The sequence below is a fragment of the Symphalangus syndactylus genome, chromosome 12 (assembly GCF_028878055.3).
Source record: "Symphalangus syndactylus isolate Jambi chromosome 12, NHGRI_mSymSyn1-v2.1_pri, whole genome shotgun sequence".
NCBI classification, from domain to species: Eukaryota; Metazoa; Chordata; class Mammalia; order Primates; family Hylobatidae; genus Symphalangus; species Symphalangus syndactylus.
Window position 1 is genome coordinate 132,330,109 of NC_072441.2, and position 25,066 is coordinate 132,355,174.

Below are 25,066 nucleotides of genomic sequence, written 5' to 3' on the forward strand. Positions count from 1 at the left end.
GCTCACACACACACACACAAAATTAAGAAGGTGAAGAACTAGCTGTGTGGATATCAAAGTGTTCTAGGTAGTTGGAATAGTATGTGCAAAGGCGTGGAGGCAGAAATGTGCCTGGTCTGGTTGAATAACTCCAAGGTGGGTGATGTGACTGCAATGGAGAGCATGAAGAGAACAGTAGTAGATGGGGTTAGAGAGGAAACACTGGCTAGATCAGAGTCTCATATATACTGCTGTAAGAACTTTAGATTTTACTCAGGATAAATTGTGAAGTATTTGGAGGTTTTTGTGACTTATTCTTTAATGGGATCATCCTGGCTACTGTTTGGTGAATGACTGAAAAAAGAGAAAGGGTGAAAGCAGGAAAACCAGTTAAGAGACTGTTACAATAAAGTCTGTGCAATACATAAAGACTGCAAAAAAGGTGAGAGTTGATGGTAATGGACCAGAAGTATAGCAGTGGAGCTGGGAATTCTGGATCCATTTTGAAAGTAGAAGAAAAACAAACAAATAGGCTTTCCTGATGCATTGGCTGTGGGGTATGAGAGGATGAGAGAAGTCAAGGATAACTCTGAGGTTTTTGGCCTGGACACCTAAAAAATAGAGTTGCCATTAATGGAGATGGGGAAGACTCTAGGAGGTACACAATGGGAGATGATCAAGAGGTCATTTTTGAATAGGTTCAGTTTGAGATATTTATTGGACATTTGAGTTGAGATATATTCATAGATTACTGGTGTCTGAAGGAGTACTCTGAATGATACCTTCCTTGTTCATATCCTGTTTATCAACATTTTCATTAGAGAGTGTTTCACTGATTTGGAAGGAGGCATTTTTCAACTGCTGTATTATCTCCTGAGTAACAAAAATAAAAAAATCATTCAGTGATTTTTCATACTAAATGTTTTCTATGTGCCAGGGTCTGCTAAGCTTTTTTTTTCTCCCTCTCAATATATTATTTAATTAGCATGCAATCCTATGAAATAGGTAATATTTTTCCCATTTTACAGATGATAAATCTGAGGCTCAGAAAGAGATTAAGTTAGCTAAGGTCTTGTAGCTGAGCGAGGATTTAAATCAAGTTTTGGCTGACTATAATCCCGTACTTACTAGACTTTGAGCTCCTTGGGCTTGGCTATTGTTCACTGCTGAATTGTCAGTAGCTGGAGCATAAAGGCATGCAATAAATATTTGTTGGGTAAATGGAAAATGGATAAATGAGTACTGCTTCCCAACACTTGAGCTTTTAACAGTTAAACTGTTAGCTGCAAAGATATCTGCCTCTTTCAAGGTCATTTCAGCCATCCATTTGATGAATCTTTTTACAGCATTGGTAGTATGAGGACAGCAGAAGGATTTAGAAAGTTCTTCAGAGGATTTCTAGCTAATCTTTCTCCTAATCCCCTCATGATTGTTAAACTAGTGTGACAGTTGAATTCACAGAGTTCTTTTTGAGTTTAGGCTAGATGTGTTTCTAATAGATTTGCCAAGTGTAATTTTCCTAACTTGATAAGTGGTATCATTCCCAGGAGTTGGTTCTATGTTGGCTCCTGGGAGCTGTTCCAACTTTGGAATCTGTAGCAAGTAGGACCATGGAAGGAGGGTCTCCCAATATACCTCTCACACATTGCTACTACTCAGGGGCATTTCTGCATCCCTGTGCCTGATACGTAATCACTGTCTGCACTTTCTGTATTTACTTTCTCTTTTTCTTTATGTGGTCTTTTCTTGTTATCCTGGTCACCATTATTTGCTTAGATAATAAATTCTTAGATCAGTGTTTTCCAGAGTCAGTCATAGGCATTTATTTCCTTACTTGCTCATTTTAGCTCATTTCAATGCAATTGCTTGTGTCTGTTTCCTATTTAACAAATAATTATTAAGCAGACACTGTGTCAAGGGCTAGTTTAGTGAACTTCAAAAAATGAGAAGCTGTTCTATGATAGTGGCAGAATACTGTCTAAAATCTTCTGTACTACTAGGCACAAGTAGCTGCTCAATAAATGTTTGTTAAATGAATTAATAAATTGCAAATGTATTAATATAGTGAATGGCTCTTCTACAAATGACAGTTTCCTTTTCCTTTATCCCTAATCTATCCCTTTTCCAAATCTTACCAATCACCATGTCCTGTTCATCTTACCTCTTTACTATTCTTGAATCATTTATCTTACATCATTCCTTCTGCCTCATTATGTCTTGCCATAACCTTTTAACTAGTCTCTCTGTCAGTCTTGTTTCACACTTTAAATCTATAGTCTATATTGCCAGCCGGAGTGGTCCTGAAATACAAATCTTTTTTTGTTTGTTTTGAATCATCTTAGCCATTTTTAAGTATATAGTTCAGTAGTTAGTATTAAGTATTTTCACATTGTTGTGCAACAGATCTCCAGACCTTTTTCTTTTATTTTTTTTTTTTGAGACGGAGTTTCACTCTTGTTGCCCAGGCTGGAGTGCAATGGCGCGATCTCCGCTCACCGCCGCAACCTCTGCCTCCCAGGTTCAAGCAAATCTCCTGCCTCAGCCTCACGAGTAGCTGGGATTACAGGCATGCACCACCACGCCCAGCTAATTTTGTATTTTTAGTAGAGACGGGGTTTCTCCATGTTGAGGCTGGTCTCGAACCCCAGATGATCCACCCGCCTCGGCCTCCCAAAGCGCTGGTATTACAGGCATGAACCACCGTGCCTGGCCTTCTTTTCTTTTTTTTTAAGAAAGAAGCAGAGTCTTGCTCTGTTGCCCAGACTGGAGTTCATAGTGCATTACAGCCACAAATTCTTGGGCTCAAGCAGTCCTCCTGCCTTAGCCTCCCACGTAACAGGGACAGTAGCTACTGTTCCAGGCCAGATCTTGTTTTGTTGTTGTTGTTGTTGTTTTTGAGACAGAGTCTCTCTCTGTCACCCAGGCTGGAGTGCAGTGGCATGATCTTGGCTCACTGCAACCTCTGCCTCCTGGGTTCAAGCAATTCTCCTGCCTCAGCCTCTCGAGTAGCTGGGATTATAGGCATGCACCACCACACCCAGCTAATTTTTTTGTATTTTTAGTGGAAACAGAGTTTCACCATGTTGCCCAGGCTGGTCTTGAACTTCTGAGCTCAGGTGATCTGCCTGCCTCAGCCTCCCAAAGTGCTGGGATTACAAACTTGAGCCACTGTGCCTGGCTGCCAGATCTTTTTCATCTTTTTTTTAATTGTTATTTTTTCAAAAATAAAATGAGTCTCACTCCATCACCCAGGCTGGAATGCAGTGGGGTGATCATGGCTTACTACAGCCTTGATCTCCCAAGCTCAAGTGATCCTCCTGTCTCAGCCTTTTGAGTAGCTGGTACTACAGGCATATGCCACCACATCTGGCTAATTTTTTATTTTTTGTAGATATGAGGTCTCACTATGTTGCCCAGGCTGGTCTCAAACTCCTGGGCTCAAGCAATCCTCTCAGCTTGTTCTAAAGTGCTGGGAGTATAGAAGTGAGCCACTATGGCTGGCCTTTTTCATCTTGTGAAACAAACTCTATACCCGTTAAACAACACCTCCTCGTTTCTCCCTCTTCCCAGCTCCTGGTAACAAACATTCTATTTTCTTTTTACTTTTGAGACAGGGTCTCGCTGTCACCCAGGCTGGAGTGCAGTGGTGTAATCTCGGCTGCCTGCAACCTCCACCTCCCAGGCTCAAGCGATTCTCCCACCTCAGACTCCCAAGTAGCTGGGACTACAGGTGTGCATCACCATGCCCAGCTTATTTTTTTTTTTGTATTTTTTGTAGAGATGGGGTTTCACCATGTTGCCCAGGCTGGTCTCGAACTCCTGAGCTCAGGCAATTCACCCACCTCAGCCTCCTAAAGTGCTGGGATTACAGGTGTGAGCCGCCACACCCAGCCTGTACTTTCAGTTTCTATGAATTTGACTACTTTTCATACCTCATATAAGTGGAATCATACGGTATTTGTCTTTTGGGGATCACATTATTTCACTTAGCATAATGTCCACAAGGTTCATCCATGTTGTTGCATGTGATAGTATTTTCTTCCTTTTTATGGCTGCATAAATATTTTATTGTATGTATATACCATACTTTGTTGATCCATTCATGGGTTGATGAACATTTGGGTTGCTTTCACCTCTTGGCTAAATTATGCTGCTATGAACATGGGTATGTAAATATCTCTTTGAAACCTTACTTTCCAGACTTTTGGGTACATACCCAGAAGTAGGATTGCTGGACAATATAGTAGTTCTATTTTTAACTTTTTGAGAAACTGCCATATTTTTTTTCTGTAGCGGTTGCACCATTTTACAATCCCACTGACAGTGCATAAGTGTTCCAGTTTCTCCACATCTTAACCAACTCACCAATACTTGTTATTTCCTGTGTGTTTTTTTTTTTTTTTTTTTTGATGGTAGCTATCTTAATGGATGTGAGGTGATATCTCATTGTGGTTTGATTTGCATTTCTCATTTGTTGCAAAGACTGCCCTTTCCCAATTGATAGGTGTTTATTTCTGGGCTCTCTATTCCATTACATTGGTCTATATGTCTGTTTTTATGCCAGTACCACTTCTGAATACACATCTAATTTTGTTTCTCCCTGAAAAAACCCTTCTGTGGCTCCTCATTGTCTTCAGGGTAAAGTCAAAACTGATCTTGCTACTGCTTATCTCTATGGCCTCACTCCTCACTTCTCTTGCCTCTGTCCTGTCGCAACTGTGTGCTACAGCTGTATTGAACCTCTTTCAGTTCCACAAATGGAACATGACCCTTTCCACCTTCAGAGCTCTGCACCAGACTTTTTGTTTGCTCAGAACACACCTCTTCATCCCCCCTGGCCCAACCAATTCCTCAGGCCCCAGCTTAGAATTCATTTTCTCTGGGAAGCCTTTTCTGATCTTCTTTCTAAGAGTAGTTTGGTCCCTCACCTATGTGCTCTCATAATACAATATAATTTATCATTGATTTCAACTGACTGTTCATATGTGTAGATTATAAATAGATTATAAATTCCTTGAGGGCAAGGATTGTTTTATTTACATTGTCATCCATTGGTTCCTAGCACAGTGCCTGACAAATGGTAGCTGCTTATCATATTTGTTGATTGAATAAATAAATTAACAATCAATGGCATTTCCTGGCTCAAAAACCTTTCCTCATTGATTAAAGTCTTAGGTGAGATGCAGATATCTGTATTTAAAAATAAATAAATAAATAAAGTTCTACAAATTATTTTGATTCACAGCTAGAGTTTAAAAATGGAATTCAGGATAAACTCAGCCTGATATTCTAGTCCTTTATGCCCTACTATAATACTACTTTTCTCCTAGTTCTTCTCTTCTTTAACAAGTACTCTACAATTCAGGCAAACAGGATTTCTTATTGTTTACTGAACATGGTCTGTGTTTTCCCGCCTCTTTATCCATATTGTTTCTTCAACCTAGAATATACTCTTTCCCTCTGTCCTATAGAAATCATCTTCCCTGGCTGGATGTGGTGGCTCACGCCTATAATCCCAGCACTTTGGGAGGTCGAGGTGGGTGGATCATGAGGTCAGGAGTTCGAGACCAGCCTGGCCAACATGGTGAAACCCCATCTCTACTAAAAATACAAAAATTAGCTGGATGTGATGGTGCGCACCTTTAATCCTAGCTACTGGGGAGGCTGATGCAGGAGAATTGCTTGAACCCAGGAGGTGGAGGTTGCAGTGAGCCGAGACCGTACCATTGCACTCCAGCCTGGGTGACAGAGCAAGACTCTATCTCAAAAAAAAAAAAAAAAATTATCTTCCCTTCAAGACCTGGCCTTAGAGTCCACTTATTTCCCCATAAAACCTTTCCTGATTCTTTTTCTCGGCCGCATCCTCTCTACCCGCCTCCACTGCCACCACCCGTTTGGTCATAATGTTTCCCTCCGTTCATCTTCTCCTATATAGAATTTTTGTACCTTTGTTATTACACATTCTTTCTTTTCTTTTCTTTTCTTTTCTTTTCTTTCTTTCTTTATTTATTTAGAGACGGAGTTTCACTTTTGTTGCCCAGGCTGGAGTGCAGTGGTGCAATCTCGGCTAACTGCAACCTCCGCCTTCTGGTTTCAAGTGATTCTCCTGCCTCAGCCTCCTGGGATTACAGGCGCCTGCCACCATGCCTAGCTAATTTTGTTGTATTTTTAGTAGAGACGGGGTTTCACAATGTTGGCCAGGCTGGTCTCGAACTCTTGACCTTGTGATCCACCTGCCTTGGCCTCCCAAAGTGCTGAGATTACAGGCATGAGCCACTGCACTCAGCCCCATTCTTTCATTTATTAAAGCTTTTTTTGCTTTAGCTTCCCTACATAAGTGTACATTCCTAGGGTAGAAGAAACCCAGGCTTTTAGGTCACAAGGCTTGGATACAAATCCAAGCTGTACTATTTACTAGTTGAATAATCATAGGCAAGTTATTTAAGTTCTCTGGGCTGGCCTGGTGGTTCATACCTGTAATCCCAGCACTTTGGGAGGCTGAGGCAGGTGGATCACTTGAGGTCAAGAGTTCGAGACCAGCCTGACCAACATGGTGAAACCCCATCTCTACTAAAAACACACACACACAAAATTAGCCAGGCATGGTGGCGCACACCTGTAATCCCAGCTTCTTGGGAGGCTGAGGCAGGAGAATTGCTTGAACCCAGGAGGTGGAGGTTGCAGTGAGCCAAGATGGCGCCACTGCACTCCAGCCTGGGCAACAAGAACAAAACTCCATCTCAAAAAACAAACAAACAAACAACCAGCTGGGTGCAGTGGCTCACACCTGGGCAACAAGAGCAAAACTCCGTCTCAAAAAACAAACAACCAGCCGGGTGCGGTGGCTCATGCCTGTAATCTCAGCACTTTGGGAGGCTGGGCGGGTGGATCACCTGAGGTCAGGAGTTCCAGACCAGCCTGACCAATAAGGTGAAACCTCGTCTCTACTAAAAAATACAAAAATTAACCAGACGTGGTGGCAGGCGCCTGTAGTCCTAGGTACTCGGGAGGCTGAGATAGAATTGCTTGAACCCAGAGGCGGAGGTTGCAGTGAGCTGAGATTGCACCACTGCAGCCCAGCCTGGGCAATGGAGCGGGACTCCGTCTCAAAAACAAAACAAAAGAAAACCAAAAAAGCCAATAAACACACAAAAAAAACAAAAACGAAAAGATGACAAGAATGTTTCAAGATATTACAATGGTCAGGCTGGGTGTGGTGACTCACACCTGTAATCCCAGCACTTTGGGAGGCCAAGGTGGGTGGATCACCTGAAGTCAGGAGTTCAAGACCAGCCTGGCCAACATGGTGAAACCCATCTCTATTAAATATACAAAAAATTAGCCGGGCATGGTGGCAGGCACCTGTAATCCCAGCTACTCTGGAGGCTGAGGCAGGAGAATCATTTGAACCCGGGAGGCAGAGGTTGCAGTGAGCCAAGATCGCGCCATTGCACTCCAGCCTGGGCAACAAGAGTGAAACTCCATCTCAAAAAAAAAAAAAGATATTACAATGGTCAAATGAGGTAACTATGAAAGTGCTTTGCCGGGTGTGGTGGCTTACGCCTGTAATCCCAGCACTTTGAGAGGCTGAGGTGGGTGGATCACCTGAGGTCAGGAGTTCGAGACCAGCCTGGCCAACATGGTGAAACCCCCGTCTCTACTAAAAATACAAAAAATTAGCCAGGCATGGTGGGAGGCACCTGTAATCCCAGCTGCTCAGGAGGCTAAGGCAGGAGAATCGCTTGAACCTGGGAGGCGGAGGTTGCAGTGAGCCAAGATCACTCCATTGCACTGCAGCCTGGGCAACAAGGGAGAAACTCCATCTCAAAAAAAATGTTTTGTGGCCAGATGCAGTGGCTCATGCCTGTAATCCCTACACTTTGGGAGGCCGGGGCAGGTGGATCACCTGAGGTCAGGATTTGGATAGCAACCTGACAAACATGGTGAAACCCTATCTCTACTAAAAATACAACAATTAGCCAGGCATGGTGGCGCATGCCTGTAATCCCAGCTACTTGGGAGACTGAGGCAAGAGAATTGCTTGAACCCGGAGTCGACAGAGACTCCGTCTCAAAAAAAAAAAAAGAAGGAGAATGAGGAACCAAATGATGCCCAGTTTCTAGGTGGGTGGCAATGCCGTTTACTGAGATGTAGAAAACTTGGAGGGTGCAGCTGGAATACTTCCTTCTTTCAGCTGTGTATGCATTACTTGGGAATTGATTTTTTTGAACATAACACTAATCAACATGGTCTCCTCAATGCAGAAGATCAGACTTAGTCTTTTGCCTGAGCCTTTCTTTGTCCAAGTAGGCATTATTAAACATTTTATTTTATTTTATTTTATTTATTTTATTTTTTTTATTTATTTTATTTTATTTTATTTTATTTTTATTTTATTTTATTTTTTGAGACAAGGTCTGGCTCTAATGCCCAGGCTGGGGTGCAGTGTTGTAATGTTGGCTCACTGCAACCTCTGCCTCCTCAGCTCAAGCCATCCTCCCACCTCAGCCTCCTGAGTAGCTGAGACTACAGGCATGCACCACTATGCCAAGCTAATTTTTGTATTTTTTGTAGAGACAAGGTTTTGCCATGTTACCCAGGCTGGTCTTGAACTCATGAGCTCAAGCAATCTGCCCACCTTGGCCTCCAAAAGTGCTGGGATTACAGGCGTGAGCCTCTGCGCCCAGCCAGCATTATTAAATATTTGTTTTTGCATGATATTTATTGGAAAGTTCCTCTAAAAGCACATTTCTCTTTTATATCTTAAATTACATTTTAATGATTAAATTGGGGGATGGGGCTTCCAATAAAAGAGGGAACTTGAAACCCACCTCCATTTATTTAAATGCACTTAATTATGCATTTGTTTGTTAAATAATTTCACTGAGTTTTACAAAGGGGCCTACAAAATTGAGCAGGACCTAGTTCCTGCCATAAATGTTATAGTCCAGGATTTGGATAGTCAGGATTTGGATAGCAACCTGACAAACATGGTGAAACCCTATCTCTACTAAAAATACAACAATTAGCCAGGCATGGTGGCGCATGCCTGTAATCCCAGCTACTTGGGAGACTGAGGCAAGAGAATTGCTTGAACCCAGAGTAGACAGAGACTCCGTCTCAAAAAAAAAAAAGAAGGAGAATGAGGAACCAAATGATGCCTACAATAGTAGAAACGTGCAGGATGCTAAAGTGGCACCAAGAATGGGCTCGAACTCCCGGGCTCAAGCAATCCTCCTGCCTCAGCCTCCCGAAGTACTGGGATTACAGGTGCCCAGCCTAGCACAAAGAATGGGACGGAGTATCAAGGAACACTTTCGACGAGTTCAGAAGGATGAATAAGTGGCTGACCGTGGTGGCTCACACCTGTAATCCCAACACTTTGGGAGGCTGAGGCGGGCAGATCACTTGAGGTCAGGAGTTTGAGACCAGCTGGCCAACATATTGAAACTCTGTCTCTGCTAAAAATACCAAAAATTAGCCAGGTGTGGTGGTCCGTGCCTGTAATCCCAGTTACTCAGGAGGCTGATGCAGGAGAATTGCTTAAATCCTGGAGGTGGTGGTTGCAGTGAGCCGAGATCATGCCACTGCACTCCAGCCTGGGCGACGGAGCGATACTCAGTCTCAAAAAATAATAAATAATAAATAAATAAATAAATAAGGCCCAGTGTGGCGGTTCATGCCTGTAATCCCAGCACTTTCGGAGGTCGAGGCAGGCGGATCACCTGAGGTCAGGAGTTCGAGACCAGCCTGGTCAACATGGTGAAACCCCGTCTCTACTAAAAATACAAAAATTAGCCTGGTGTGGTGGCACACACCTGTAATCTCAGCTACTCAGGAGGCTGAGGCAGGAGAATTGCTTGAACCCGGGAGGCAGAGGTTGCAGTGAGCTGAGATTGCGCCACTGCACTGCAGCCTGGGTGACAGAGTGAGACTCTGTCTCAAAAAAAAAAAAAAAAAAAAAAAAGCCAGGCGTGGTGGTACATGCCTGTAATCCCAGCTACTCAGGAGGCAGAGGCAGGAGAATCACTTGAACGCAAGAGGAGGAGGTTGCAGTGAGCTGAGATCGTGCCATTGAGCTCCAGCCTGGGCAACAAGAGGGAAACTTTGTCTCAAAAAATAAAATAAAATAAAAATGAAAATAAATAAACAAGGAGGATGAATAAGAATTAGCAAAGCTACGAAGAAGGGTATTCAGCAAGCATATATGAAGGCCAAGAGTTAAACACTTAAATATTCTGAAATATATTTTGGGTTATTAAGAACGTTTTACTCTGTGGCTAGAACTAGTCTTTCCTTTTTCTTTTTGAGTCAGCTCATTACTGTTGACTGTTTCAGTCAGGCAGGCCCTGGTGAACCTCCTGGAGTGGTAGGCAAATTCAGTCCTTGGCAGATATACGGATGTACACTTGTAGTGGCTGTGGATTCTCGAGCTGAGAACAGGAGGCTTCTTTGGAGCACAAGCCTCCCACAGGGCACTCTTGGGATGTCTGTCCTGGAATTACCCAGAGCAGTAACAAAGCTTTCTTTTCTTCCTTAACCCAAGCCAGCAGGATGGGATGTCGGCTAGCCTTTGTGTTTGGAGCCTACCAACAAACATACGGTGGCCAGCACAAAAGCATTGTTGGGCTACAGTGAAAACTAGGTCGGGGCCCAAACCCTTTTCTGCAAAGAGCCCCTCCAAAAAGTAGAGTGCCAACAAGCCACTGATTTGGCTGTTTGACATTGATACTGGTTTCTGACAGGTTTCTGACTTACTGATGGCACATCAAGTCATTTAAGATTCTGAAATCTTTTTCCATTGCTGTCTGAACCTTTCAATTTGGAATCTCTGAGATGTCTTTGACTCTTTTTCCTTATTTCTCATATCTATCACTCAGTTGCTAAAAAGCTTTATATTCTGACTATAGCCAACTTTTTCTTGCCCATAAATAGCACTGTTAGTTAGATGTTTGGTCACCTCTCATCTGGCTGTTGCATTACCCTCCAAAACTGCCTCTAATTCCTTCTCTATCCTGCTACCAGAATGACCTTTCTAAAATGCAGTTTGGGTCATGTATTAGTTTCTTAGAGCTGCCATAGCAAAGCACTACAATGTGGGTGACATAGCAGAAACTTATTATCTCAGAGGTCTGAAAGCTGGAAGTCCAAAATCAAAGTGTTGGTAGGGCCTTGTTCTCTCTGAAGGCTCTACGGGAAGATCCTTCTTGCCTTTTCCTAGCTTCTGGTAGGTTTTTGGTGTTCCTTGGCTTGTAGATGTCTCAGTCCAATTTCTGCCTGTATCTTAACATGACATTTTCCCTGTGTGCCTGTATCTCTTGCCCCTCTTTTTATAAGAATTCCAGTCATATTGTATTAAGGGCCTGCCCTACTCCAATATGACCTCATCTTAACTTGATTACATCGGCAAAGACCCTATTTCCAAATAAGGTCACATTTATAGTTACCAGGGTTTAGGACTTGCATGCATCTTTTGGGGGGATGTAATTCAACCCCCATTAGATCATATTATACCTTTACCTATAAACCTTCAGTGGCCCCTGTGTTCTGCTGAATTAACTGTAGATGCTTCATCTTGATATTCCAGAACTTCTGCACTAATAACAAATATAATAATAATAATAGAAATAGTCATAACTGACATATTGAGCACTTTCCTTGACATTATTCTTATCATTTTACATGTATCAACGTATTGAATCTTCACAACTCTGTGGGTTAGGCACTATTATTATTCCCATTTTATAGATGTGTATTAAACAAACTGAGTAACCAACTCAGGGCTCTACAACTATTATAGTCTGAGATGAGATTCAATCCTAGCCAGCCTAACTGCAGTCACCACTATATTATACTGCCCATCTTAAATTTTTAGCTTCATCCTTTCTCCCCTACTTATACAGAAAAAAAAAAAAAAGAATAATTACTAATCTCTGTGCTTTGTTATCTTTGTGTTCCTTTTGCATAGACTGTCTTTCTTATCCCCAACCCTGCCTATGGGTTACCATGAAATGGAATTAAATCCTTAACAATGAGTGAATATTAGCCAGGCCTAGGTGGGGAAAGGGGAAGGATATTACAGGTAAAGGGACCAGCAATGTGTACAAATGTGCAGGTGAGCAGGAGTCAGACTTTTATAAGCAGGAGTGAAAGGCTTTGTGTGCCTTTCTAAGGATTGTGGGTTTTATGCTACAAGTAATAGAGCATCACTGAATAATTTTAACAGGAGAGTGGCTTCAGGTTGGCATTTCAGAAAGATTGTCTTGGCTGTATTGTGGAAAATGGATTGGAATGAGGGCTAAATCTTTTCAAGATGCAAAAGGGAGCAAGAAAACAGGTTAGAAAGCTAATGGAATAACCTAAGGGAGGGGTGAGAATGATAAGTTATTGATAGTGGGTTCTACCTGTTGTAAAAAATGAAAATAAATTTTAAAAAGATACTGTTAATTGGGAGAATGAGTTGTGTACTATGAGCTAAACACCAAACTGGACTGACTTTGTATTTAGACCATATCTCTTTAATTACTCCTTGCCTTTGAACTAACACCAAATCTTGTTGATTCCACCTCTAATGTCTCTGAGATATTAACCTCCTTTCCATTCTTGCTGCCATTGTCTTACTCAGGCCTTGTTTATCCTAACTCTTCCCCCAGCCTCAGTTCCTGACTTTTTCATACAATTTTTATACTACTGTTAGAATATTTCTATGTAGCATATCTGATCATGTTATTCTCCTGTATGAAAAAAAAAAGTGTTAGTTGACTGTATGGCATCTCTACTAGACCATCTAGGCTAGACCAGTCTCTGTGGGCAGAGACTGGCCCCATTTATCTTTGTGTTTCACATTGTAGGTTTTCAGTGTTTGGGTAGGTGAACAGAAGGATGGATGAATCTTTCTCAGTACCATGTTGCTAATTAGATGGTAGCAAATGATCTCTGTTAGTTAGATGGCAGCACAGTTATCTTCCTTGGGTAAGTGCCCTAACTCCTGGCCAGTTGGGTAGATTTTTCAAAAAGGAATAATAATTCTTACAGTTGATATTTTCTCCAGACCTTCTCTGAATGCCTTTGAGCCACTGTTCAGAGATAAGCTTATTTGGTTGCAAGTATCAGTACATTGGTAATTCAAATTTTTTTAAAGCTACCATTTTGTCTTATTGTTCTGAATAGTTATAATTGGTTGAAACTACTGTAGCTGACTAGAATCAGCAAGAATTGGGAACTGGAGTCCTGGGTGCATTTACTTCAAAGAGAGGTACATATTCCCTAGAGCCAGTCCAGAATATTCTCTGTATGAATATGTTTATGTGCTTGTCTGTGCCTAAATTGGTACCTACCAGACCCTATTGGGATATGTGGGAAGAACCTATACTCTTTAGCCTAGGCAGTTGTCTTAGTCCATTTGTGCTGCTGTAAGAATATATCATAGACTGGGTAGCTTATAAACAACAGAAATTTATTTCTCACACTTCTGGAGGCTGGGCAATCTAAGATCTAGGCACAAGCAGATTCAGTGTTTGGTGAGGGCCTACTTCATGGTTCATAAATGCCTGTCTTTTTGTTGTGTCCTTACATAGTGGAAGGGACTAAAGAACTATGGGGACGCTTGTACACACACTCTCTATCGTGGTAAAATACATATAGCATATAATTTACCATCTTTTTTTGAGTGGGGGTCTTGCTGTGTTGTCCAGGCTGGTCTTGAGCTCCTGGCCTCAAGCGATCCTCCCACATCAGCTTCTCAAAGTGCTGGGATTACAGGCGAGAGCCACTGTGCCTGGCCAAGAGACAAGTTCTTACTCTCATATGGAAGTGGCAGTAGGGGGAGGAGTGCTCAATAAATGTTTGTAGAAATAACCTGAATTGATATTCCCGAGTGGAGAACTGAGTGTTCACTTCTCTGTGCCTTTGGTGATTTTAAAATAGATGTTGGCATATTATTTCTTGCATTTTAGTAATAAAGGTTTATTTACATAATATAGTTGAATTACCAGTACACTTTTAAAAGTTATTGAGTGCCTTCTAGGAAAAGGCTCTATATATTTAATGAAACCAAGTATCAAACACAAATGAAATAAAAGAAACTCTGTTATTTTATTAGACCATGAGGAAGTGAGGCAAGTTTTGGTATAGGTAAAGTTGGTGTAGAAAAAGGTAACAGCCACTGAGAGGTATTGAAGTACTTATAACACATTTTATTGGCTGTATTATAGTTTTCTAACTTGAAAGGTTAAAATAACAACAATTAAAAATATTAAAACTTCTGTATTAATTAAATGTATTACCAATGCCTTGGGTTGTTTTATAGGGCTGACCGAGGGAGTAGTCTAGCTGAAAATGAAAGCAAAGCAGCTGTTATCCCCATCCGGGGAAAGCTGAACATGCTAATGCAGTTGCTCTTGTCTCTGCTTCCTGCAGAGGGATTTGTTTAGAGGCCACACCAGCTGAGTCTGCACTGAGAGTTGCTTATGGAGAAGTGAACATTCCAGCTAATGGGCACAGAGACTGTGTAGCAATCTTCCGGCTGGGTGCGGTGGCTCACGCCTGTAATCCTAGCACTTTGGGAGGCTGAGGTGGGTGGAATACCTGAGGTCAGGAGTTCGAGACAAGCCTGGCCAACATGGGAAAACCCTGTCTCTACTAAAAAATACAAAAATTAGCTGGGTGTGGTGACACAAGCCTGTAATCCCAGCTGCTCGAGAAGCTGAGGCTGGAGAATCACTTGAACCTGGGAGGCAGAGGTTGCAGTGAGCCGAGATGGCGCCACTGCACTCTAGCCTGAAGGACAGAGTGAGACTCCTTCTCAAAAAAAAAAAAAAAAAAAAAAGAAAGAAATCTTCCTTGTTGACAAATCTCAAATTTCCTTTTCTTATACATGCAGAGGTCTTGAAACATTGAGACATGGTTTCTGAGGGCCTACAGGCTTATCAGCCCAACTCATTTATTCACCAAAGGCAGGCAAGAGAAATGGGTTGTAAAAGCAAATTCCATTTGTTTTCCCACTCTGGTCCTTGGTTTGCGCTTTTTGCATTTTGCCTGGAGAAGCCAGAATCTATTAGCCAAGTGTGATTCCTCATCTTTTGTCACCTTTTCCCCGTGCTCTCCACCCTCTGGCTTTGCATATGGATTTCCAGGGCCTTCAGAGACATTGCTGAACAGAGTAAACAAGTGTTTCCCGGAACCAAGAGTCCTGGTCTCACCTGGCCTATAGAGAGTGCACATACAGTCTTTTCATTATAGTGTCTTCTGCCTGGCACTCAGTTGGGAAACCTGAGTGGCTCCTGAAGACAGGCCCGACATATCACACTGTCATCATGCTAAAGAAGTGAACCACTGTCTACCTTTTGACTTTCAGAGCTAAGGAAATCTGCCTGTGTGATTAGATGTCAGCTTCACTGCCCACTTATAACCCTGAAGTTCACAAGCTCAGTTTCTTTTCAGCAAATGGGCACCTCAAATGTGAACCTTGGGCAGATTCAACTAGAAAGAAGAGAGCAAGGCGCTGTGCTTATGCCGTCATTATGCCTTATTTTAAGATTTTCAAAGATGGATTATCAAGCAGGATGAAGCAGATCAACAAGTTTCCCTTTTGAGAAGTTAGAAGATTTATTTTTAGTCATTCTTTCTGCCTTGGCAAAACTGCTCCGACGCGTCCAAGGATCTGAAGTGCTGCGTGGTGCTGCCCCCAACTGGTTCTTTTTGGTGCTTATATTATTACCACATCAGAAAATACATGACATTTAAATTTTTTCCGAAGCAATTTCACGTATTTTATTTTATTATTATTTTTTTGAGACAGAGTCTCATCCTGTTGCCCAGGCTGGAGTGCAGTGATATGATCTCTGCCCACCACAACCTCTGCCTCAGAGGTTCAAGCGATTCTCGTGCCTCAGCCTCCCGAGTAGCTGGGATCACAGTCGTCTGCCACCATGCTCTGCTTATTTTTGTATCTTTAGTAGAGATGCAGTTTTACCATGTTGGCCAGGCTGGTCTCAAACTCCTAGCCTCAGGCGATCCATCTGCCTCGGCCTTCCAAAGTGCTAGGAATACAGGTGTGAGCCATCTTGCCTGGCCAACTTTTACATATTTTTTTTTCAAGACAGGGTCTCACTCTGTTCCTAGGCTGGAGTGCAGTGGCTCAATCTCACTTCACTGCAGCCTCCGCCTCCCGGGTTCAAGTGATTCTCCTACCTCAGCCTCCCGAGTAGCTGGGATTACAGGCACCCACCACCATGCCCGGCTAATTTTTGTATTTTTAGTAGAGATGGGGTTTCACTATGTTGGCCAGGCTAGTCTTGAACTCCTGACCTTGGGTGATCTGCCCGCCTTGGCCTCCCAAAGTGCTGGGATTACAGGCGTGAGCCACGGCGCCTGGCCAACTTTCACATATTTTATTAGATTCTCATAACAACACTGCAAATTAGGTGAATCAGGGATTATCACACCTACTTATAGTTGAGAAAAGTGAAAGATGGATAGCCTTATTAGTTGATTTGTCCAAGTTAAATGGCTATTAGGAGGCTGAATTGGGCTAGAATTCAGATATTTCTCCTCTTATCCCATTAAGTTCCCTAGTCCTTTGTAAACTCAATAGTACCCCAAAATATGTATTAAGATATAAATTTTACGCTTAGAGGAATTTCCCTTTTTCTCCCTTGGGAGGAGGAGGGAGATAATACATCATATAAGGTTTGAGTAAATTCATTTTTGAGCTCCTGTGCTGCATGAGTCTCTCTGACTCAGATGCTGTGGTCTCTAACTCTCCAATGCAACGTAGTGGTAAAGAGTATGGACTTGGAGCCAGACTGCAGAGTCTGCCAGTCTCTGCCACTTAATAACTGGATAACTTTAAGCAAGTTGCTTAATTTCTAAATGCCTTCTCTAAAATAAGAGTAATAGTATATAGTCATTTTGTAGTCCACAGCATGATGATTGGATTTTCATGTGAGGTGTACTACCCTTAAACCTTATTAATGTCTGCACGTTGTCTGTCTGACATGAAAAAAAAAAGGAAAAAAAGTAACAGTATACCTACCTTATAGGGTTATTGTGCAGATTAAATGAGATAATATAGGCAAAACTCTCAGAACAGTGCCTGAAACAATTTAAATACTATATAAATAACATCTGCTATTATTATTTATAAATACATATACTTACTTTTTTTTTGAGACTGGGTCTCTCTCTGTTGCCCAGGCTGGAATCTAGTGGCACAATCATGGCTCACTACAGCCTTGACCTCCTGAGGTTCAAGTGATCATCCCAACCTCAACCTTGTGAGTAGCTGCGACTATAGGCACACACCACCACACCCAGCTAATTTTTTTTTTTTTTTGAGACGGAGTCTCACTCTGTTGCCCAGGCTGGAGTACAGTGGTGCAATTTCGGCTCACTGCAAGCTCCGCCTCCCAGGTTCACGCCATTCTCCTGCCTCAGCCTCCTGAGTAGCTGGGACTACAGGCGCCTGCAACCACGCCCAGCTAATTTTTTGTATTTTTAGTAGAGACGGGGATTCAGCATGTTAGCTAGGACGGTCTCGATCTCCTGACCTCGTGATCTGCCCACCTCGGCCTCCCAAAGTGGTGGGATTACAGGTGTCAGGTGTGAGCCATCGCGCCCGGGCTTTTTTTTTTTTTTTTTTAGACAGAGTTTCACTCCGTCACTTGCCCAGGCTAGAGTACAATGGTGCGGTCTCGGCTCACTGCAACCTCCGCCTCCCGTGTTCAAGTGATTCTCTTGCCTCATCCTCTCGAGTACTGGGATTACATGCATGCGCCACCATGCCTGACTAATTTTGTATTTTTAGTAGAGACGGGGTTTCTCCATGTTGGTCAGGCTGGTCTTGAACTCCCAACCTCAGGTGATCCACCTGCCTTGGCCTCCCAAAGTGCTGGGATTACAGGTGTGAGCTACTGTGATCCCACCTCTGGGAGCTACTGCGCCTGGCCAATTTTTGTATTTTTTGTAGGGATGGGATTTTGCCACTTTCCCCAGGCTGGTCTCAGACTCCTGACCTCAAGCGATCCTCCCACCTTGGCCTCCTACCGTGCCCAGACTTATTCACTTTTTTTTTTTTTTTTAAATAAAAAAGCAAAGCTGCCCTTCATGGGTATTTAGGAATGATGAACAGCCAGACAATCTTCACATGGTTTCTCCATAACCTTATCTGCTACTCTTTCCATTGTTCACTTCAGTCTTACTCGTCTTAACCACTTTACTGAAACTGCTCTGTCCAAGGTTGCCAGTGATTTCCTGGTTGCAAATTCAGTGGACACCTTTCAAGCTCGTCTTCCTCATTCATAGCTTTTGATACTGTCAGTCATTTCCTTTGTAGAATGCTTTCCTTCTGACATGTAGAATGTCATTGTCCTTCTGAACATACATTTATTTATTTATTTATTTATGAGATGGAGTTTAGTCCTTCTGAACATTTAGAATATTCTCATATTGACATTCTTGTCTGTTCCTTGGGATTCTGTTAATTTCCCATCTTACATGTTAAACCCTGGGCATGCATGACCTTGGAATGCATGACTGCTTCAGCTCAATGTTTTTACCACCTAAATATTAAGTCTTTCACTTAGACTTTGTTCTTAAACTTCAAACTGACTCTATTTAGATCATTTCCACCTTAGTTGTCCAATAAGCACCTGCACCTTTAATAATTTAACTTCTCCCAGCTGAACTCACTATCTTTTTTTTTTTTTAAAGACAGGATCTCACTGTATCACCCAGGCTGGAGTGCATTGGCATGATCTTAGCTCACTGCAGCCTCAACCTCCCAGGCTCAAGTGATCTTCCCATGTAGCTAGGACTACAGGTGTGCACCATCACATCCAGCTAATTCTGTTTATTTTTGTAGAGACTAAGTCTCTCACTATGCTGTTCAGGCTGGTCTGAACTCCTGAGCTCAAGCGATCCTCCTACCTCTCAAAGTTCTAGGATTACAGGCATGAGTCACCACACTTGGCCTGAACTCACTCTCTTTTAACATTGCCTCTTATTCTAAAGACCTACTCCCTCCTTGCTCTCTGGGTATTTAAAAATGACACCCAGGGACCAATAGCCTATTGCTCTCATTCTCTAATCCAGGCAATTATCAAGTTTTTTTTTTTTTAAACTCTGCCATCTAAATACATTTTGAATCTTGCCTTGTTCTAATGCCTCCACTGTTGCCATGATTCAGATGCCCTGCTCTCACCAGCATTATTGCAGTAATCTCCTATTTCCCTTTCTCTGTATTTTTCACTCTAATCCACCTATCATACCATTGCTAAAATAATATTTTCTTTAAAAAGCAAATATAACCATGTGGCTCTCCTGCTTAAAATGCTTCTTTTGTTTCCTATAGACAGGATAAAGTTCACATATCTTAGCAAAACATATCAGCCTCACTTCCTGACTTGTCTATAAATGCACTCTGGCCATATCGAAGTAAATTAAGTTCCTGAATGCATCATGCACTTAACCTATAACTTTGCGTATGCTGCTCCCTCTGTGTCTATCTTTCCTGCTACTCCAGGTCATCCTTTCTGACTCCTTATTTCCTCTCTGCATTTCCTCTGACATGCCTCCACAGTTTAGCTTTATCCTTGTCGCTGCATGGTGTTGTCCTACCTGCACATAATTATATTTTAATATTTATTATATGATATTGTTTGACTATGTCCCTTAATAGATTGTGATCTCCTTAAAGGAAAGTGTCACTGTGTGCAGCACCTACCATAGTGCTTGGAGGCAGAATAAGCCCTCAGTAACTTAAAAAAAAAATACAGTCTCTCTCTTCTAGGTGTTTACTCTCTAATGGTTTCACCACTAGCCTAAACATTTCTGATAAATGGTAGCTGGGTTTTCCTTCTGTTTTGCAGTATATCAACTCCGGGAACCTGGAACAGTTGCTAGACAGTAACCTGCATTTGCCTTGGACTGTGAGGGTAAAACTGGCCTATGACATAGCGGTGGGCCTCAGCTACCTTCACTTCAAAGGCATTTTTCATCGGGACCTCACATCTAAGGTATGAAGGCTTTACTCTCACAACTCATTGAGAGATACCACCCTTCTCTTTTGCCAAGAAAGCTGTGTTAGATTTAACATTTAATCACAGAGGACATAATTCATTATATTTTATAGTTGGTCCCTAGAAAGCCTACATCTTTTCCTTCTTTTTTTGAGACAGTGTCTCACTCTGTTGCCCAGGCTGGAGTGCTTCTGCCTTCTGGGTTCAACAATTCTCGTGCCTCAGCCTCCTGAGTAGCTGGGACTAGAAGTGCGTATTACCACACTCAGCTAATTTTTAGTAGAGGCAGAATTTTGCCATATTGGCCATGCTGGTCTTGAACTCCTGGCTGCAAACAATCCACCCTGCCTTGGCCTCCCAAAGTGCTGGGATTATAAGCATGAGTCACTGTGCCCCACCATAAGCCTGTATTTTCTTACAGCAGGTTCCTTTCAGTGCTGAGTGAGCCAATACACATACTTTTTTTTTTTTTTTTTTTGAGACAGGGTCTCGCCCTGTCACTCAGGCTGGAGTGCAGTGGCGTGATCTCGGCTCACTGCAGCCTCCACTCCATCAGCTCAAGCAATCCTCCTACCTCAGCTTCCCGAATAGCTGGGACCACAGGCGTACACCACCATGCCTGGCTGTATTTTTGTTTTGTTTTGTTTTTTTCCACTCTTATTGCCCAGGCTGGAGTGCAATGGAGTGATCTTGGCTCACTGCAACCTCCACCTCCCGGATTCAAGCAATTATCCTGCCTCAGCCTCCTGAGTAGCTGGGATTACAGACGCCCACCATCACCCCTGGCTAATTTTTTGTATTTTTAGTAGAGATGGGGTTTCACCATGTTGGCAGGCTGGTCTCAAACTCCTGACCTCAGGTGATGCACGTGCCTTGGCCTCCCAAAGTTTTGGAATTACAGGCGTGAGCCACCATACTCAGCCTTTTTTTTGTATTTTTAATAGAGATGGGGTCTTGCCATGTTGCCCACACTGGTCTCAAACTTGTGAGCTCAAGCAGTCCACCCACCTCAGCTTCCTAAGGTGCTGGGATTACAGGTGTGCACTGTGCCCAGCCAACTCATACATCTTGAGAGCCTTCATGTTTAACTTCAATCTCCTGAATATGTGTTACAGGAGCAAATGACATGAGAAGGGTTAAGAAATTCTTGCCTTATAGGAATGACAGCAGTCAAGGCCTATAAGTTTTCTTTCCCGTGGCCCCATGATGTAGTTCTTAGCTAAGAGCAGGAGTTCAGTGATTTTTAGTCACTTGAATGCAGGTTTTTAGGGCCATATGTACTGACCCATTTTCTGCCTGTGTGATTGAGTTTCTACTGCCCTGCCAGTTCCTCTTTGGCATCAGCTGATCTCTGTAGCACTCTCTTGCTGTCCAAATTGCTGTGTGACCAGGTTAGAAAAGAGTCGCTTTCAGAGGAAGTTGGCCATGCCACAAAACAGGCACCTCATAGCCAAATGGCCTAAGATACCATCATGACAAGGCTTATATAAATAGTACTATTTGATTATTAATGGGAGAACTATAAGGCAATCTAACATATCTAATATGACTTCTGCCCAAGAACTGAATTAAAGTCTGCTAGGGAGGTGTATAAGAGTTTTGTACCTGCCTAAGAATAGCTGTCACTTCATTCCCCACCCTCAATACCTACATGTATACATATTCACACATGCATGCACATACTCCTACTCCTTCTGCCCCAGATGAGGGGGAGGGGAAGGGAGCCCATCTTAAGAAAAAGCTTGGCCGGGCGCGGTGGCTCACGCTTGTAATCCCAGCACTTTGGGAGGCTGAGGCGGGCGGATCACGAGGTCAGGAGATCGAGACCACGGTGAAACCCCGTCTCTACTAAAAAATACAAAAAATTAGCCGGGCGCGGTGGCGGGCGCCTGTAGTCCCAGCTACTCGGAGGCTGAGGCAGGAGAATGGCGTGAACCCGGGAGGCGGAGCTTGCAGTGAGCCGAGATTGCGCCACTGCACTCCAGCCCAGGCGACAGAGCGAGACTCTGTCTCAAAAAAAAAAAAAAAAAAAAAAAAAAAAAAAAGAAAAAGCTTGAAAGGGAACAAAAGTAGCAGTACTCTGAGTCAATAAAGCCTAAAGCAGTAAGTACCTGGATGCCTCACATGGAATGGTTTTGGTGTGTGGCAGAGTCATTTGTAGTCAGCTGCACTGTTCCTGAAGGAGCACAAGACTGGCAAGTAGAAACTGGGAACCAGCTGAGGCCTAGTTGTAAGGAGACCTTTATCTACATTACTGTCTGTAAGAACTGGACAGTTAGGCAGTTGGGACCTGGAAGGTGGTATCTTATCTCTTTATTAGCCATTTCTTCTCCCCCAGAATGTTTTGGAAAACCAAGACTAAGAAAAGTACAGGCCAGGCGTGGTGGCTCACGCCTGTAATCCCAGCACTTTGGGAGGCCTAGGCGGGCAGATCACCTGAGGTCAGGAGTTCAAGACCAGCCTGACCAACATGGTGAAACCCTGTCTCTACTAAAATACAAAAATTAGCCGGGCATGATGGTGGGTGCCTGTAATCCCAGCTACTCGGAGGCTGAGACGGGAGAATCGCTTGAACCCGGGAGATAGTGGTTGTGGTGAGCCGAGATCGTGCCACTGCACTCTAGCCTGGGCGACTGAGCGAGAGTCCGTCTTGGAAAAAAAAAAAAAGAAAAAGAAAAATGCATTTGTTCCAGGCAAATGGATGGGGTTGAATCAACTTAGATATCAGATCTTTGCTTCCTACTCAGAAAGCACCATTTTTTCTAAGATAGAAGGAGTTTGTGACAAAATACATATCAGTTACTCAGATATTCCCCCCAACACACACACACACACACACACACACACGTGTCTCCTGTACCTGGCTCCAAGGATGAAGGAATATTAGAAAAGAGGAACTTCTGACCTAGAGGTATGTACAGTCTTGTTGGCAAATAACTAAAAAGTAGTGCACAGCATTTTATAATTGTTTAGCTACATAGACAACAAGTTTTCCAAGCAGGAAATATCACTCTAGGCCAGGGCAGCTAGGCTTCCTCGAGGAAAGCCCCCACTCCCTAAGAGTTCATCATATTCCCTTCTGTGCCCCAAAAGCACTTTGTCCCATTGTGCTAGTGTCCAAGTGTGGTTCTGTCCGGGCTTGTTGTGCTGTATTATAAAAATAACCTTTTTAGACTATAGGATAAGACCACTACCCTTTGCTCTTCCTTATAGGGAACGGGTATTCCCAGTGTCAGTTGGCTTGAGACAAGAAACTAGGAACATAGGAGAAATAACTCCCTGTATTTCTGGGCTATACTTTCTTGGGTCTGGACTTTAAGGAGGTTTTGAGGATACTTCCAGGTGGTGAGAACAAAGGACTTTTGCAAACTCTGGAGGAAGGCTGGGAAGTACACTATCGGGGATCTCAAGTTGAAGACAAACAAGTGAGTCTTATGAACCAGACTGTCCAATTTGAGATACTGTCTATGTTCATTGCCCTTTTATCATCTCTGAGAAATAAAGCTCAAGGGACAGTAGAGGGCTCTGAGATTTCCAAATTATCTCTTCATAGTCCATCTTGGGTCTGTGTCTTATTTCTTTAAGGACAGTATCAGGTTTTCTTATATTTTAATATTATACACTCCATATCACTTGATTGTTCTGTTGTGTCTGTATCTCCCACCAGCATATGAGTTTCTCAAGTGCTCCTCTTATTCACTTTTGTTTTCTTACCACCTAGCACAGAGCCTATGAGAGTAAAGTCTTCCTGGGCCTATTTCAAGGAAGGGCGAAGGGCTTGATAGCAAAGAGGCCAAAACGCCTGCTCCAGAGCTGAGATTCTGGGTCCCAGGCCCAGTTTTGTCTCCATCTCTGAATGACTTCAGTGACCTTGGAACCTCCACGCTCCCAGTCTGTAAAATAGATGCTCTCCTTGACTTTGCAGGAGTGATCAGTCCACACTGCTCAGACCAGAGCTGACAAGAGGGATTTAAAGTAGAGGTAACATGTTCCAAGTGGGTAAACCAGGACAGAGAGAAGTAGATGCCTTTTTCCAAATGATCCTGAGCCTGTGGTTAGAAGCAAAAAGATCCCTAGTTTCCTATCAACGTGCCTCCTGAAAGTAGTATTGCCTTTATAGGATTCATGTCTGCAGCTACTGCAATAATGCTCTAAGAGTAAAATGTCTGTCAGATATAGCCATTCAGTCTAATTTTGTAATTACTTCTAAGAAACAGCCTGAAACAGACTTTTGCAGTGGCAAGGCCAAGAACTTACTTAGAAGGAAGTGGGAGGCAGTGTGGCTTTAAAAATATTCAGTTTGTGAGCACTATGAAGAAGTGCCAATAGCCACACACAGGCTTTTATCAGTAGCTCTAGAAGTAACCAGTACACACATACCCGAGCCTTGGCTCTTGGGGGCAGCTGAGAAAGTAGTTTGCTTCTGCTTAATACCATTACTGCCCAACTGATCTTCTGTGATTACTGTTGGGAATGAGTATGAATTATGAATTGCACCTTTAGTTCTTAGTTCTTTTCTGTTGTTTTTGTTGACTGCATAGAAGTCACTTAGGTGATTTCACTAGAATGAAAAGCCTATTCAGTTATGGTCTTAGGCTATGCCACACAATGAGGAATAGAAAATGCCAATTTTCAGAGTGAAGACAACATGAATTAGGAACAACGTTGAATGCTGGAGGGATATAGAGAATGACTGTTAGTGTACCCTGAAGTTAATTTTTATAATTAAAACCATCAGCAGCTTCTGGGAACTATTTATGCTGTGCTATTAGAGGGCACAATATTGGGGAATCCAATCTCTACCTTCCATGGGCTCTACTCTAGTTGTGGAGATATTTAAGTCAGGAGGTCATTACACAAGAGCTATGGTAAAGGTATGGGATCACATAGTGGGATTGAGGGCAAGGGATGGGACACATCACACCAAAACAGATAATCCTCTAAGAGACTTGAAATATAACAGTCCCTGAGGCATTTAGGAGTCCGGCAGTTCGGTCACTGATCTCCCTGTGCTATGAAAAGAACCTCTTAACTGTTCAGTCTTTCAGTAGAATCAGTCTTTTCCTGCC

General features: G+C 42.8%; 1 protein-coding gene and 1 pseudogene across 9 annotated transcripts in view; both read left to right on the forward strand.

Moving 5' to 3' along the window:
* Positions 1–25,066, forward strand: part of TESK2 (testis associated actin remodelling kinase 2) — a 145,622-nt gene that overhangs the window by 113,624 nt on the left and 6,932 nt on the right. For 6 of the 9 annotated variants that reach the window (XM_055254613.2, XM_055254614.2, XM_063627649.1 and 3 more), the window contains one exon: positions 19,848–19,994. The exons of 1 other annotated variant lie outside the window; for it this stretch is intronic. In XM_055254613.2, coding sequence (XP_055110588.1) covers positions 19,848–19,994 — 147 coding nt within the window. Of the gene's footprint in view, positions 1–19,847; positions 19,995–23,317; positions 23,423–25,066 lie in introns of all 9 variants that reach the window. 2 more of the 9 variants (XM_063627644.1, XM_063627645.1) reach the window with 1 other exon arrangement.
* LOC129469313 (uncharacterized) lies at positions 16,885–16,977 on the forward strand (annotated as a pseudogene).